We start from the raw sequence: 18,213 nt of genomic DNA on the forward strand, positions 1-18,213 counted from the left end.
TCTCTGGTTTCATCTTGTTTCATTTTTTCCTCCCTTCCCCCATGATCCTCTGTCTTGTTTCTCAAATTCCTCATATCAGTGAGATCATATGATACTTGTCTTTCTCTGATTAACTTATTTCACTTAGCATAATACCCTCTAGTTCCATCCACGTCATTGCAAATAGCAACATTTTGTTTTTTTGATGGCTGCATAATATTCCATTGTATATATATGCCACATCTTCTTTATCCATTCATCTGTTGATGGACATCTTGGCTCTCTCCATAGTTTGGCTATTGTGGACATTGCTAGTATCTCTTTTGTAGATCATTCACATCTCCCAAATGCTGAAATACCCTACCTTGAAAGGTTTTTAATTGGGGATTGAAGTGGTATGATTTAAAAAGAGTACTTTGGCTGCTGTGGATTGAACTAGAGGTGGGCAAGATTAGAAGCCTACTGTAGTCAGAGATAATGGTAAGTGGACTAAAGTGGTGGCTGTGGAGATGGAGAGATGTAGACAGATTTGGAGATATTTAGAATTGAAAGGGGTTGGTGTGGTGGCTTGGGGGAGGGAGAGAGAGGGAGGCATCTTTGATACCTCCCATGGATCTGATGTGGGCTAGGTCATTCATTGAGATGAGGAAGACAGAAAGAAGAACAGGGTTTCAGGGGGAAGATCAAGGGTTCAGTTCTACACTCCCTTAAGGATAGTCAAGTGGAGAGGTCAAAGCAGGTAATGGTGTATACATCCCAGAGGAGAGGTCCGAGTTTCAGATATAAATGAGAGTTGTCACTATAGAGATGGCATTAAAAGCCACGAGAGAAGAGGTCAGTCTGAAGAGAGCAAAGAGAAAGAAAGAGGATCCTCGACTGAGCTCAAAGGAACTCCAACTTTAGAGATTGGGTGAAGGAGCAGGAGGTGGCAAGGAGACTGAGAAAGAAATAAAGAGATGGGGACATAACTAGGATTGTGTTGGAGATTTTTGAAAAGAGTACTGAGAAGTCAACTAAGATGAAGATTGAAAAGGGTCCATTGGATATGGCAACGTGGATATTGGTAGTGACCTTAATAGCAGTTTTGGTGGAGTGGTAGGGGTGAACACCAGAATGGATGAAGAGGGAATGGATACACCATTGGTAAGAGTGTAAATTGATACAACCACTCTAGAAGAAGCTGGACGTTTTCTAGTAAAGCTGAATGATGCACATATTCTATGACCCAGCCTTTTAAGGTATATATCCTAGAGCAGTGGTTCTCCCTGTGTGGTCTGGGTTATCCTGGGGGCAGAAGTGGGGGGCAGGGAGCCAAAACCATAATGCTAGTAAGGTGTTATTTGCTTCTTTTACTCTCATTCTATCAAGATTGTAGAGTGGAGTGTTCTAGATAACACAACAGATTGAATGCAGAAGCAGATATGAGAATCCAGCTGTCTTCTATTAAGCCATATGCTAAAGAGATGTGCAAAAACATAAAACAATGCCACTCTTCTCACTGAATTATTTTTGTTTTGGAAAATAGTTATTTTTCATGAAATATGTTATTTATTTGAAAATGATGGATTTGTTATTGTTAGTTTTAATTAATATATTGAAGCTTTTGCAGTTTTAATTTCTAATGCAGCAAGTATCAATTGATATAACCCACATTCGTGAAAGCTCTTTGAGGTCTTGCAGTGATTTTTTTTTTAAGATTTATTTATTTATTTGAGAGAGAGAGAGAAAGCATGCACGAGTGTGGGGGGGAGGAGCAGAGAGAGAGAGGGAGAGAGAGAATCTCAAGTAGATTCGGAGCCTTGTGTGGGGTGGGGGCTCGATCTCATGACCCTGAGATCATGACCTGAGCCAAAATCAAGAGTCAGGGGCTTAACCTACTGAGTCACCCAGGCTCCCCCCCCCCTTTTTAAAGATTTATTTATCTTGCAGTGATTTTTAAGAATGTAAAGGAAGTCCTGAGATCAAAAAATTTGAGAATTGCTTCCCTAGAGAAATCCTTGCACATGTGTACTGGGAGACACTACAAGAATATTCACCAAAGCCTGTTATTAACAGCAAGAAATGGAAACAAGCATGGGATGAATAAATTCAGATGTATTATACGATGGAATACTATAAAGAAATAAAAAATGAATGAACTCTAGCTACACATAATAACATGGATGAAACTCAGAAAACCTAATGCTGACTCAAAAAAGTTATGGAAGAATATGTTTATGTAAAGTTGAAAAACATGAAAAATTATGCAATATATGGATACAGTCATATGTTATAAAACTATACAGAAAAGCAAAGAATGAAAAATGAAAAATTCAGAACAGTGGTTACCTCAGGCAGGGGAAAGAAATGTGGCTGGGGAGGGTACCCAGGGGGTTTTGTCATTGAAAATGATCTGGTTTTGAAGCCAGGTGATGGGTATACAGATATTTATTATTTATTCAAACTGTCTATATATGTAGATTCTAAAATACATAAAGAATATACTGAAAAATAAAATTAATTTAACAAACAGTAATAATTATATAGAGTGTTGGTGAGAGTGTAATTTGTTACAGGACCCTCCCTGAGATCAGAGGGAACAGAACACCTCCCTCATCCCCACTGAAGTAGAGCTAGGTGTATAGGCAATTCCGCTGAGAAACTTGGCTGTGAATGGGAACAGAGCCCAGAGAGATAAGGTGATGGTAGGAGGAGGGTCAAAGAATGATTTTTTTAAAGATAGGAGATACTAGACTATGCTCATTTGCTGCTGGGAATGATCCAGTAGAGAGGGAGAGGACAAGATGGAGAAGAGGAAGAAAAAGGAGGGGTTGGGATCTGGGGCAAGAGGAGGAGAGATCTTCAGGCCCCTCACTGTAACTGGTTAGGAACAAGACAAGGATGAACACAGTTACTGGGAGGTTTAGAGATTCGGTGGTGGGAAGATGAGGGCCCAGTAACCATTCCTGATGTCCAATGGCTTCAATTTTGTCACTGAAGCATGAGGTAAGGCCATTTTCTGCAGAAAGAATAAAAGTACTAGACTTTCTTAATAGCATGGTCGATAGAAATTTGTTTTTTATTATTGATAGTTTAGAAACGTTTCAGCTTCACAATAATGTACATTTTTAGGACTTGTCAAATTTGGGAAAACTTGTTTGGTTTCTTTCATATATGAACTGTAAGATGTTAGGGCATTTCAATTTTCTTGAAAAGTAACAAATCCTTAGTACTCTTTGATTTTTCACTGATGGTTAAGCAGGGCCTTAGAAGGGACCTGTGCAAATAAGGGGTCCTGAACCTTCACTGACTTCTGTGTAAATCTGCTTCTGGCCTCTTTGAATTACCTCCTCCTCCAGGAAGCATTCATTCTCTGATTGCCCCAGGCTGGGGTTCTTCCACAGAAATTTATTACTGCCACTCATAGGACTTTTTCAAGTTACTCTGAGCTAGGCAGTTTAGCCTTCTTCACTGGATGGAGGGAGCTCCAGAGGGTGAGGTGTCAGGACATGTGCACCTTGGCTTAGCAGGCTTCCATCAGTGTCAGCAAGCCTTCACTGAAGCAGTGTGTCATGGTGGTCAAACGTGTAGACCCTGGAATCAGGCAGACTAGAATTTGTTTGCACCTGTGCACGGTCAGGGAAAGACTCATCCTAATCCTTGGTTCATGAAATACTTTTGCCATTGGACCTGGCTTGAGCTTCACTCCTAGTTCCTCTGTGTGACCTTGGCCAAGTTACTCATCACTCTGAGTCTCAGTTTCCCCATCTGTAAACTGGGAATGATGATAATACCTACTACGTCAGAGTTGTAAGGATTCAATGACAAAATCCATGCAATGCATGCACATTTTCCAAGACCTAATATTTAACAAACAGTAGTCCCCCATATGATTGGGACTACATTGTGGGTAGAGGATACAGTAGTAACAAAGGCCAGGGCTTTGCCTTCCTAAGCTCATAGTCTAGTGGGTACCATACTGCCCAGTGCCAGCCCTGATATATCCAAGAGACTTGTAAGTTGTTGAATCAAGAAGACCTTATCTTTGTCTCTATTTCTCTTTATTTTTGACTGTCTCCCCCACCAAGTTCACCATCACTCTTGACCGCCTCTCAGACACCCCCCATCTTGGTCTACATTTTGCTTTCTCTTGACTCTCTGTTTACATCTCTCTGGTGGTTTCTCTTCCCTGTCTCTCCTATTCTCTTTTCATGTCTCTCTTCTTGCTCCATTCTTTTTATATTGTGTGTGTTGAGGATTGCCTTGTCTCCATCCCGTCCCTATCTAACTTACGGTTCTCATCTTGGTCTGGGTCTCTGTCCTCATATATATAATACCACATTGCTCTACCTCATCTGTTTCTGAATTTCTCTGTGTTCCAGAATTTCTGTCTTTTCTATTTCTTTCAGTTTTCTTTGGCTCCTTGGCCTCTTTACTGTCTGCCTTTCTGTCTCCATCACCCTGTCCCTACTTCTCTCTGGTTGTTTCCCAGTTCTCCTCTGTTTGTACTGCTACATTCATCTGTCTCTCTTCCCCACCTATCTTTCTCTATTCTCACCTTTCTGTTCCATTTTTTCATCTCCCCTCCTCCCTGTAACATTTATACTCTTTGTCTCTGTCTCTCTTACCCCTCTATGTTGGTCTTTTTGCCCTCATTTCCCTATATGATTCTCTCATCTATCACCCCTTTTCTAACTCTTACCATCTCTCTTATTGGGTTGCTCTCCTCATGTGCCTGTCTTTTGTCTCCATCTCTCTGTCCCTATGCATGTTTCATCTGTTTCTGTTTGCTAACTTGTCCCCAGTTCCCCATTCCTCTGTCTCTCTTTGTCACTGACAGAGTAGTCAGGAATACAGTCACTGGTGCTAGACTGTTTGGATTCAAATCTTAGTTGTGCCTCTGACTTGCTGTGCCTCAGTGTCCTCATCTGTAAAATAGGGTTAACAGTACCTGCTTCAGAGCATTACTGTGAGCATTAAATGAACTAGCACATGCACAGTTTGTAGGGCCATGCCTCAGACATAACAAATGCTCAAAAATTTCAGCTGCTACATCATCAATCTCTCTACTCATCTTCATCCCTATCTCTCTGTCTTGGTTTATCTCATCCAAACACCCCCTTCCTATATACCTGGCTGTTATCATCTCTGTGTCCCTCTCTCTCCTCATCTTTTATGTAGCTGCCTTTCTGACCTCATCTCTCTCTCTCCCCTACTTTCCTGCCTCATTTCTGTCCCTCTTTTTCCAGCCTGCCCACTTCATCTCTCTGTACCCATCCTTATTTATTTATCCCCATTTCTAACTATTTGCTCCCACCTTTCAGGCCCTATTTGTCTCTTGTCTCATTATCTCCTGTTATCATTTATCTGTTCCTCTCTTGCCAAATCGAATCTTTATTTATCTATTTACTCTAAAAAATCTTATTCTGTTTGTTTCTCCTCATCTCCCTGTGTTTTCCCCTGGCCTCGCTGGACAATTTGGATCAGAATTGGTCTGGTAGATAATGTGGAACTATAAAAGGCTTTAGGAGGAAGAAGTAGGCCTGGCAAGAAGCAAGTGGCAGGGTGTGGAATTTCATGGCTCTGCCAAATCCTCCTGAAAGACAAGGCCTCTGAGGTCAAGGTTAGTATAAACCCCCTCAACCCAGCCTCTTGAAAAAAGACAAAGAATGCTGCAGTTATTGGGAGGACCAGGAAGGGGTATTTTTCTGAGTGAAATTCCATCCGGAAGCTGGAATCCAGAGCATTTCCTGTTGTAATGTTTCTTCCAGACTTGGAGAGTCTGAACTTGCCACGTAGCATGTGCACTCCATACATATATTTCTACAGTGAAACACAGAGATGCATACAGAATCTGCCCCCCCACACACACTTAGAGACACAGACTTTTGCAGAGACATAAAGATGTACATAGAATCATGAACCCTCATAGCTGCAGATATTCTGAGACATTGAAAAACACAAAGAATGAATCAACACTGGCAGAGATGCAGACATACACAGAGACACTGAGAGACCCAATGGAATTACCCCCTCACAGCTCAGGGACACATAAGAATAGACACAGAAAAATAGCTACACAGAGAATCATCCAGCTAATTTCCCTTTGAAAGATTTTCTTTTGGTCTAGAAACACACTAGAGCATCATGTGTAAACTCACACATTTATAAAAGTGCACACATTCATATACAATCACGAATTTCCAAAGCACCCAGAGCCATTGCTTTGCTGGAAGTACAAAGGTATCCAAACTCCCTCTGGCCCCAAATGACAGATATGCTGCTCCTTCAGGGCCCCTGTCTATGAAGGCACTAGGCAGTCAAGCCAGAAACCTGACTATTAGGAACTAGGCAGAAATAATGAGAAAATCGATAAAATTTTATTCCTAGAAAAATATAAAATGGCAAAAATGGAATAGTAAGAAGTAAAGAACTTGAATAGACCACTAAGTATTAATGAAACTGAAATGGTACACAAGGACATCATCCCTTTCCTCCAAATCCAGGCCCAGATAAATTTACAGGTGTATTGTGCCAGACGCACAAGGAATAGTTACTTTTCTTCTTATACAAGTTATTCCAGAAAATAGAAAAGGAGAGAAAGCTGCCCAGCTCATTTTACTAGTTTAGTACAATCTTCAAACCTTGAGTCTAAAGCTAGGCAAGGATAATAAAAGAAAAGAAAATTATAGGCTCATTTCAATTATGAATATAGATGCACAGATCCTAAATAAAATATTAGCTAATTGCATCCAAGAGTATGTTAAATACATCACAATCAGATCGAGTTTATTCCAAGAATGCAAAGAGAATTCGTTCAACCTCAGAAAATCTATTGATGTAATTTGCCACATTAACAGACTAAAGGAGAATACTCATATGATTACCCAATTAATGTAGAATAAGTTGTTACCTTCTCATTTATGATGAAAACTAGCTATAGGAGGTAAATTTCTTTTTTTTTCTTCTTTAAGTAAGCTCTATGCCCAACTTGGGGCTTGAACTCATGAACCTGAGATCAAGAGTCACATGCTCTACCAACTGAGCCAGCCAGGTACCCCAGAAGGCAAATTTAACTTGGTGAAGGTTACATACCAAAACTTTACAACATATTTTATACTAAATGGAGAAACTTAAGATGCATTTCCTTGAAAATTGAGGATAAGACTAGATACTTACTCTCACCAACTACTGTTTAACATAGAACTGGAAGTCTTGGTCAATACTATAATGAGAGAAAAGAAGTAAGTTGTATAAGGATTGGAAGAGAAGAAATAAAACCAACAGATTCAACAGACATACTATTAGAATTTAAAAAAAAGTTCATGAGGAGGCCAGATACAAAACCAACTTATAAAAATCAATAGTATTTCTTTTTTCCCCCATTTTTTGAGTATAGTAACACACAATGTTACATTAGTTTCAGGTGTACAATTTAGTAATTTGACAAGTTTATAGATTATGCTTATGTTCACCACAAGTATAGTTGGCTACCCTCTGTCCCATTACATTGCTATAACAGTATCATTGACTGTATCCCTTTTTCTTTTTTTAAGTAGGCTCCATGCCCAGTGCAGAGCCCAGCATGGGACTTGAACTCAGGACCATGAGATCAAGAGCTGAGCCAAGATCAAGGGCTGAGCCGAGATCAAGCATCAGATGCTCAACAGACTGAGCACCCTAACTGTATTCCTTCTGCTGTGCCTTTTATTCCCCTGACTTGTTTATTCTATAACTAGAAGCCTGTATACCCCACTCCCCTTCACCCATTTTGCCCCACTCCAACCCTTTCCCCTCTGGCAACCATCAGTTTGTTCTCCGTATTTATAGGTCTGATTCTGCTTTTTGTTTATTCATTTTTTAGATTCCACTTATGAGTGGAATTATATGGTATTTGTCTTTGTCTGACTTATTTCACTTAGCATAATACTCTCTAGGTCCATCCATGTTGTCTCAAATGGCACACTCTCACCCTTTTTATGGCTGTGTGATATTCCATTGTGTATATATACCACATCTTCCTTATGCATTCACCTATTGATAGATACTTAGGTTGCTTCTGTATCTTGGCTATAGTAAAATAATGCTGCAGTAAACACAGGGGTGCATATATGTTTTTGGATTACTGTTCTCACTTTCTTTGGGTAAATACCCAGTAGTGGAATTACTAGATCATATGGCAGTTGTATTTTTAATTTTTTAATTTAAAATCAATTTAACATATAGTGTATTAGTTTCAGGGGTAGAGTTTAGTGATACATCAGTTGCATATAATACACAGTGCTCATTACATCAAGTGCCCTCCTTAATGCCCTACATTCAGGTACCCTATCCCCCCACCCACCTCTCCTCCAGCAACCCTCAGTTTGTTTCCTATAGTTAAGAATCTCTTATGGTTTGCCTCCATCTGTTTTCATCTTATTTTCTTATTTCTCCCCTTCTCCTATGTTCATCTGTTTTGTTTCTTAAATTCCACATGAGTGAAATCATGTGATATTTATCTTTCTCTGACTTATTTCGCTTAGCATAATACCCTCTAGTTCCATCCATGTCGTTGCAAATAGCAAGATTTCATTCTTCCTGATGGCTGAGTAATATCTCATTGTGTGTGTGTGTGTGTGTGTGTGTGTGTGTGTGTGTGTGTGTACTACATCTTCTTTATCCATTCATCTATCGATGGACAACTGGGCTCCTTCCATAGTTTGGCTATTATGGACATTGCTCCCAACATTGGGGTGCAGGTGCCCCTTCAAATCACTGTTTGTATCCTTTGGATAAATACCTAGAAGTGCAATTGCTGGGTCATAGGGTAGCTCTATTTTTTTTTTTAAGATTTTATTTATTTATTTGACAGAGAGAGACACAGCGAGAGAAGGAACACAAGCAGGAGGAGTGGGAGAGGGAGAAGCAGGCTTCCCTCTGAGCAGGAAGCCCGAGGCGGGGCTTGATCCCAGGACCCCGGGATCATGACCTGGGCAAAAGGCAGACGCTTAACGACTGAGCCACCCAGGCACCCCAGGGTAGCTCTATTTTTAACTTTCTGAAGAATCTCCATACTGTTTTCCAGAGTGGCTGTACTAGTTTGCATTCGCACCAACAGTGTAAGAGGGTTCCCCTTTCTCTGCATTCTCACCAACACCTATTGTTTCCTGCGTTGTTAATTTTAGCCATTCTGACTGGTGTGAGGTGGTATCTCATTGTGGTTTTGATTTGTATTTCCCTGATGCCGAATAATGTGGAGCATTTTTTCATGTCAGTTGGCCATTCGTATGTCTTCTTTGGAGAAATGTCTGTTCATGTCTTTTGCTCATTTCTTGACTGGATTTTTTGGTTTTTTGGGTGTTGAGTTTTTTAAGTTCTTTATAGATTTTGGACACTAGCCGTCTACCTGATAAGACATTTGCAAATATCTTCTCCCATTCCATAGGCTGCCTTTTAGTTTTGTTGACTCTTTCCTTTGCTGTGCAAAAGCTTTTTTTTTTTTTTAAGATTTTATTTATTTGACAGAGAGATAGAGAGCGAGCACAAGTAGGCAGAGTGGCAGGTAGAGGGAGAGGGAGAAGCAGGCTCTCTGCTGAGCAGGGGGACTAACGTGGGGCTTGATCCCAGGACCCTGGGATCATGACCTGAGCTGAAGGCAGCTGCTTAACTGACTGAGCCACCCAGGCGCCCCTGTGCAAAAGCTTTTTATCTTGATCAAGTCCCAACAGTCATTTTTGCTTTTGTTTCTCTTGCTTTTGGAGATGTGTCTAGCAAGAAGTTGCTGTGTCTAAGGTCAAAGAGGTTGCTACCTGTGTTCTCCTCTAGTATTTTGATGGATTCCTCTATACTGTTTTCCACAGTGGCTGTACCAATTTGCATTCCCACCAATAATGCACGAGGATTCCTTTTTCTCCACATCCTCTCCACACTTGTTATTTCTTGTCTTTTTGATAATAGCCATTCTGACAGGTGTGAGGTGGTATCTCACAGTGGTTTTGATTTGCATTTCCCTAACAATGAGTGATGTTAGCATCTTTTCATAGGTCTGGTATAAGTTCTTTATATATTTTAATATTAACCCCTTATCATTTGATATATCATTTGTAAATATCTTCTCCCATTCAGTAGGTCATCTTTTTGTTTTGTTGATGGTTTCCTTTCCTGTGCAAAACCATTTTATTTTGGTATAGTCCCAACAGTTTAATTTTGCCTTGGCTTTGCTTGTCTTAGGAGATATATCTAGAAAAATGCTGCTAAGGCTGATGTCAAAGAAATTACTGCCTGTATTCTCTTCTAGGAACAGTATTTTTTTTACATTAGCAGTAAACGAGTAGAAAAAAATGTAATTAAAAATAAAATACCTAAAATTAGTCACTAAGCCAAAATGTAAACTTTCCTAAATATCAGGGTAACTACAAACATACCAAACAAAACAGACTGCGTAGTAAAATACTTTTAATATATGAACATATAGCTAAAAAAGAAAATAAAACTTAAAATAATAAGACAATATTAACACCAAACATCTTTTGTATCAATAAATGTAAATGGTCTTAACTTATTTGTTTAAAGAAAAACATTTTTTCTATTGGATCACTGAGTAAAACCCAAATGGTGTATCCAGGAAAATCAATTAAGGGGTGCCTGGGTGGCTCAGTCAGTTGGGCATCAGATTCCTGATTTTGGCTAGGGTTATGGTCTTGGGTGGGGTCTTGGAATCAAGCCCTGCGATGGGCTCTGCACTCAGGGTAGAGTCTGCTTGTCCCCTCCCTCTGCTCCTCCCCTGTCTCATGTGTGCACGTGCTTTCTCTCTCAAAGAAAGGAAGGAAGGAAGAAAAAAAAAAAAAAAAAAAAAAAAAAAAAAAAAGAAAAAGAAAAAATCAATTAAAAGAAATTGATTCAGAAAGGTTAAAAATACCAGAAAGGACAAAGGTATACCAGGCAAATGCAATTAAAGAAAACATGGGTTGCAATCTTAATTATCAGACAAGTCAGGAACTCAGAACCAAAGGCATTAACTGACTGTCAAGGTCATGAAAAACAAGGATAGACTGATGAAGTGTCACAGACTGGAGGAGATATGATGACTAAATGCAATATGGGATTCTGGATTGGGGTCTGGAACATAAAAGGGATATTAGTGGAAAAATCGGTGAAATCTGAATAAAGTCTGGAGTTTAGTTAATAGCAATGTACCAATACTTAGTTTTGACAAATGTCATACAAGATATTAACACGAGGGGCAACTAGGTGAAGGGCATATGGAAACTTTGCACTAACTTTTCAACTGTTCTGTAAATCTAAAATTATTCCAAAATAGAAAGTTTGTTATAAAAAAGCATTAATTGAGGCAAAAAGGCCACAATTTACAATGAACATAAAAGTTTTGACTATTTTTGTACCAAATAACATAGCAGCTTTCATAAAGCTAAGATATTAAGGAATACAAGGAAAAATAGATAACAGATTGAAACACACTAAAAGTAGGAGAAATTTAACTCACCTTTCTCATTCCAGGACAGATCAAATCAACAAAACAACAACAACAACAAACAAAAAACCCAGTGAGAATATAAAAAACTAAATAACAAATCAATATTAGGCCAAGAAGAAAATCTCAACAAATTCCAAAAATTAGAACTAATACAATGTTCACTGATCACACTGAATAAAACTGGAAATCAATGTAAAATGGATCTTCCATCTGAATATGTAATATCTCTCTGTCAAACAACTCTTGGATCAGAAGGGAAACTCAAATCAAAACTGCTGAATTTCTAGACAATGATAATGAAAATACTAAAGTCAGAATCCATGGATACAGATAAAGCAAAGTTCATAGCCTTAAAATACTTGTTCTAAAAACAAGGGAAAAATTAAATGAATAAGCATCCAACTCAAAAAGTTAGAGGAAGAAAAAATAATAAAATTAAGAACAGAAGGAAAAAATAACAGTAAAGTTCAAATAAAGAAGTTAGAAAACAGATAACAATAGAACTAATAAATAGATGAGCTAATTCTGTTAAATAGAAATATGTAAGCCATTAAACAGCATAATCAAGAAAAGGAGAAAGCTTGGGGCCCCTGGGTGGCTCAGTCGGTTAAGTATCTGACTCTTGGTTTCGGCTCAGGTCATGATCTCCAGTTCATGAGATTGAGCCCTGCATTGGGCTCTGTGCTGGGCATGGATCCTGCTTAAGATTCTCTCTCTCCCTCTACCCTGACCCCTCTCCTCTAAAAATAAAAGAAAGAAAAAGAATAAAAGGAGAAAGCACAAATATACAAGTTAGGAAATGAAAAGTTGGACATAACCATAGTAAGAGGACATTTTAAACATAAAAGACTTTCTTGTCCAACTCTATGCAAATTGTTTAAGTACCTGGAAGACATGGAAAACATCCTAGGAAAATATAATTTACTTTAATTTGACTCTAAAAGAGAAAAACCCATATATGCCATTTTCTATGGAAGAAATAGAGAAAGGTATAAAGAGGTATTTTTCCTCAAAGGTACCAGACTATGATGCTTTCACAGGGGAAGTCTACTAACACTAAAAAGCAGTAATTTGAATGCTATTTTTATTTTCCTGAGTCTAGATGAAGGAGGAACACATTCAAATTCTTTTTATAAAGTGAGTATAATATTGATACCAAGATCTGACAACGATTCTACAAAAAAAAAAGAAAATGATATAGATCAATATTCACTTATAAGTAGCAATGCAAAATTCTTTTTTTTAGCAATGCAAAATTCTAAATAAAATATTAGCAAACAGAATCCATGGCTGTGTGGAGTTTATCCCAAGCAAGCAAGAATCATTCAGTATTACAAAATCCATTAATATAATCTAACATATTATTAAATCTAAGGAGAAAAATCATATCATCGTTTTCAGAGATGCCAAAGAGTCATTTGGCAAAATTCAATACCCATTCTTTATTAAAAAAAAAATTCAACAAGAGGAATATAAGGTTTCTTCCTTGATATGATTTAATTATGTGTGTTTGTGTGTGTGTATCTCCCCAAATACAGCAGTCCAGTATTTCACTTAACAAGGAAACACTAGCAGCATTTATATGCTAAAATCAGAAACCAGGCAAGGATGTCTACTCTCTCCACTATAATTTAACATTGTATTGGAAGTAGCAAGCATTGTAATTAAAAAAGAAAAAGAAATTAGAAGTATAAAATTGGAATTGAGGAGGTAAAGCTATCATTATTTATAGATAAGATTATATAGCCAGAAAACCCAAGCAAATCAATATAAAAACTACTATAAACAAGATAAGGTAGCAGGATAGAAAATTAATATATAGAAATCATTTAGTTGGAGGATATATAGAAGAGGGGCATCTGGCTGGCTCAGCTGGTAGAGCATGCAACTCTTGATCTCAGGGTTGTGAGTTTGGGCCCCATATTGGATGTAGAAATAAATAAAATCTTTTTTAAAAAAGAAGATATATGGAAGAGAAGGCCCCATCTATTATAGCAACAGAAAAGGCAAAATACTGTCTTAGTCCATTGTGGCTGCTATAACAATACCACAGAGTGGGTGGCCTACAAACAACAGAAATTTATTTCTCACAGTTCTAGAGGCTGAAAAGCCCAAGATCAAGGCAGACAGATTTGATCTCTGTTGAAAGCTGCTTCCTGGCTCATAGATAGCCATCTTCTAGCTGTGTCCACCGGGGCACTAATTTCACCCAGAGGGCTCCAACCTCATGACTTAATCACTTTCCAAAAGCCCTACCTCCAAATACCATCACAGTGGGGATTAGGTTTCAACATCTGAATTTTGGAGGCACACAAACCTTTAGTCTATAGCAAATACCTCGAAACAAACTTAATAAGAAATGTCCAAAACCTTTATGACAAAACATTTATAACACTCTGAAGGAACAAACGGAAAGGCATCCCATGTTATGAAATAAGAAGATTCAGAATTATACAGATGTCGACCTTGCCTGCGCCCGCCCGGAGCCACCGGTTCTCCACTCACCCCACATCAGTGAGAGGCGCGGCGCACCGACGCCGATGGAGCGGACATGGGCAGAGCGATGGTGGCCAGGTTCGGACTGAGGCTGCTGCTTCTGGCGCAGCTCCTACCCACGCAGATTTATTCAAATCAAACAGCTGTTGTAACACTTTCAAGTAACTCCTCCTCCCAGAGTACCTCAACTGCCCCAAATCCAGCTAATACCACCACCACACCATCTGGCGGAGCTCTGCAGTCATCAGCCAGTCTCTTCGTGATCTCGTTCTCCCTTCTATATCTCTACTGTTAAAAGACTCAGGCCAAGAAACATCTATACTTCCCCATCTTCTAAACCCAATCCAAACGGCGTCAGATATCCAGTGTGACAAGGAAAACACAGGTCTTCATTGAATCTGCTAATTCCACACCTTATTTTATTGACACAGAAAGTGTTGAGGATCCCAAATTTGATTGAAGAACATGTGAAGGATTTGACTAGATGATGAATGTCTATTAAATCTACTGGAGTTTCATGTACAAGATGAAGAGACAGCATCCAAGATTAGTTTTAAGAGATAATTTCTTTAAATGTGGCCTAGGAAGTATGGACATGTAAAATCCTACCTTGAAAATGAGAATAGATTTTATCTTACCTAGATGTGAAAGATGGGATGTGAACAGATTCAGTTTTCATTTGGTTCATTAAATCTTTAAGGCCATAAAACAGTTAATACAAAAAGCTTCCATGATTCTATTTATATGTACATTAGAAGGAACTTCCAGGTGTTACTGTAAATCCTCAATGCATTATTTCAGCAGTACTAACTTAATGCCTGTGTACTCTAGATAAAAGTTTTACCTTGTTAAGTTTGTTAAGTTATCACTGTTTCTTGGGAACTGAACTCTTTCCTCTGAGGCTTTGGATTTGACATTGCATTTGATTTTTTTTTTAAGATTTTATTAATTTATTTGACAGAGAGAGACACAGCGAGAGAGGGAACACAAGCAGGGGGAGTGGGAAAGGGAGAAATAGGCTTCCTGCAGAGCAGGGTGCCCGATGTGGGACTCGATCCCAGGACCCTGGGATCATGACCTGAGCCGAAGGCAGACGCTTAACGACTGAGCCACTCAGGCGCCCGCATTTGATTTTTTTTATATAGTAATTGACATGTGCCAGGGCAATGATGGATTGGAATCTACCCCCAAATGAAGCATAAGGAATAAATTTTGCTTATATACTGATTACTTATTCCTATTCAACAAGAGTGCCAGATTCATTTAGCTACACTGATTCCAAAGAGTAGAAGATCATTGACCTCTGCTAATTTCAAAATGCTTTTTATTTCTGCATATGTTGAATACTTTTTATAATTTAAAAGATCTGTTTTGAAGGTAAAATTGACAAATCTTGAAATTAAAAAGGCAAAATATGTGCAGGAGCCAAAACTGTAAATCAAGTATTTGAGAAGTGAAGACTGGAAGTTTACATTAAATTTGGAAAAACTTTTATACTCTTTCTGTAAATACTTTGTTTTTTTAACTCTGAACCAGAATAGCCACATTTGGAACACTTTCTGTTAGTCAATATTTTTAGTTAGAACCTGGTCCTAAGCCTAAAGTGGGCTTGATTCTGGAAATTAAATCTTTTTACAACTGCCTCGACGCACAGAAAGCTTTTTAAAAGTAGACACTCTAAGGTCTTTTGTTCGCATGGTCACACACTGATGCTTAGATGTTCCAGTATCTAATATGGCCACAGTAGTCTTGATAACCAAAGTCACTTTTTCCCACCTTTAGGAACCTACACCAGAACAACCATACCCAAAAGATCTCAAGCTACTGTGTGTGTGAATGAACATTCCATTTTGTTCCATAGCTGAATGTACGTCTATTTTGGATTGTATACTGTGTTTGTGTATTTATGCTTTGATTCACAGTAACTTCTCATGTTATGGAATTGATTTGCATTGAACACAAACTGTAAATAAAAATAAACGGCTGAAAGAGCAAAAAAAATTATACAGATGTCAAATTAATTTATAAATTTAGTATAAACTCATTTAAAATGCCATTTTTTCTCTTTTTCTGAAACTAGACAAGCTGAATTAAAGTTCAAATGGAGGGACGCCTGGATGGCTCAGCTGGCTTAGCATCAGACTCTTGGTTTCAGCTCAGATCACGATCTCAGGGTTGTTAGATCCAGCCCTGCTTCAAGCTCAGTGCTCAGCAGGAGTCTGCTTGAGATTCTCTCCGCCTCCGCCCCCCCCCGGCCCCGCCCCTCCCGTGGCTCATGCACATGCACGTTCTCGCTCTCTCAAATAAATAAATAAATAAAATCTTTTAAAAAAAGTTCAAATGGAAAAATAACAAGCAAGCTTAGCCAGGATATCTCCAAAAAGGAAGAGCAATGATATGGGACTATTGCCATAATAATGCTCTGTAAAAAGACAAAATGAATATTTATGTACCAAAACCTAGAGTCTGTGGGTCATTTGGGAGGGTCTACAATCTGGATCAAGCTCTGTTGATCTCAACTGGGCTAGCTCATGTGTCTGCACTAAGTTGATGGCTTCACTAGAGATTGGCCACTATAGGATGTCTTAACTGGGAGGACTGGGCTCATTTCTACATGTCTCTCACATCCTTCCAAGGTTAGCTTGGGTATGTTCTTGTAGCAGTGGCAGGGGTCCAAGAGAGGAAACAGAATACGCAAGAGCTTTTTCAAGTCTCTTCTTAATATCAAGTTTGCAACTATCCTGTTGGTTAAAGCAAGTTATATGGCCACACTCAGAGTCAATAAAGCAGGGCACTATGAAAGGGTGTGGATACATAGACACATGAGAAATTGGGGTCATTAATTGCAATCTATATCACCAACAACAACTCAAAATCTAGAATCCATAAAAGAAAACAAAGATAAATTTGTTTACATAAAATAAAATAAAACTTGCCTGGAAAAAATCCATTAGCAAAGTCAAAAGGATAACAAACTGAGGAAAAACACTGACAAATCATATGATTCACAAAGGTCTAATCTCTCTAATATATAACAACATTCTAGAAATCAAGGAAAGGCCAATAATCCAACAGAAAAATACAGGATATATATAGACAATTCACAGAAAAAGACATAAAATTGACCCTTAAACATATGAAAAGATGCTCAGCCTCACTCATAATAAGAGAAATGTAAATTAAAACTACCATGAGATACTATTTCTTACCTATCACATTGTAAAAAATCTAAGTCTTTAACAATACACTTTGTTGGTGAGGCTGTGATAAAACAGATAAACTCATACATGGGTGGTAAGTGCAAAATGGTATACCTATGGAGGGAAACTTTGGCAATATCTACAAATATAATTATTGGAATGTATCTTACATAATTACAAATATAATTATTGGAATTTATCCTACATAATTATCTGCATATGTATGAAATGTCTATTCATTATGGCACCATTTGTAATACCAAAGGACTAAAAACATCCCAAGCATCCACAAAAGGGGACTGCAGTCATTAAAAAAAACCCTATTATATATCCACATAATGTAACACTTTGAATAAGTACTCTATAAGCTTCCATACAGTGACTTTCTATGTACAGGAAACTCTAATGCTCTGATATGGAAAGACCTCCAGGATGTATTATTAAGAGAAATAAGCAACATGTATAACAGAATACACATGGGTAAGAAAGGGGGAGAGGGATTAAGATACATTTATGTTTGTTTGTATCTGCATAAAGAAACACTGGAAGAATAAAAAATAAACTAATAAAACTGGTAACTGTGAATCAAAACAGTATGGTACTGTCATAAAAAAACAGGCACATAGATCAGTGGAACAGAATAGAGAGTCCAGAAATAAACCCATGATTATATGGTCAATTAATCTGTGACAAAGAAGGCAAGAATATATAATGGGTAAACACAGTCTCTTCAACAAATGGTGCTGGGAAAATTGGACGGCTATATGCAAAAGAATAAAATTGGACCACTTTCTTACACCATACACAAAAATAAATTCAAAATGAATTAAAGACCTAAAATGTGAGACCTGAAACCATAAAACTCCTAGAAGAAAACATAGGCAGTAATTTCTTGGACGCCAGCTGTAGAAACATTTTTCTAGATAAGGAAAACAAAAGTAAAAGTAAACTATTGGGACTATGCCAAAATAAAAAGCTTTTGCATGGCAAAGGAAACCATCAATAAAGTGAAAAGGCAACCTACTGAATGGTAGATGATATTTGCAAATGATATATCTGATAAGGGTCGATATCCAAAATATA

The 18,213-nt window shown here is 38.1% G+C and overlaps 1 protein-coding gene across 1 annotated transcript; it reads left to right on the forward strand.

Moving 5' to 3' along the window:
* Positions 1 to 13,627: 13,627 nt before the first annotated feature.
* On the forward strand, positions 13,628 to 14,801 carry LOC112808765 (signal transducer CD24-like). Its single transcript, XM_025852026.2, has one exon. It carries the CDS (start codon positions 13,986 to 13,988, stop codon positions 14,223 to 14,225), a length of 240 nt encoding a protein of 79 aa, XP_025707811.1. The 5' UTR covers positions 13,628 to 13,985; the 3' UTR covers positions 14,226 to 14,801.
* Positions 14,802 to 18,213: the final 3,412 nt, after the last annotated feature.

Source organism: Callorhinus ursinus, unplaced genomic scaffold, assembly GCF_003265705.2.
Source record: "Callorhinus ursinus isolate GAN/ISIS: 27379988/994484 unplaced genomic scaffold, GSC_fseal_2.0 scaffold103, whole genome shotgun sequence".
In the NCBI taxonomy this organism is placed as follows: domain Eukaryota; kingdom Metazoa; phylum Chordata; class Mammalia; order Carnivora; family Otariidae; genus Callorhinus; species Callorhinus ursinus.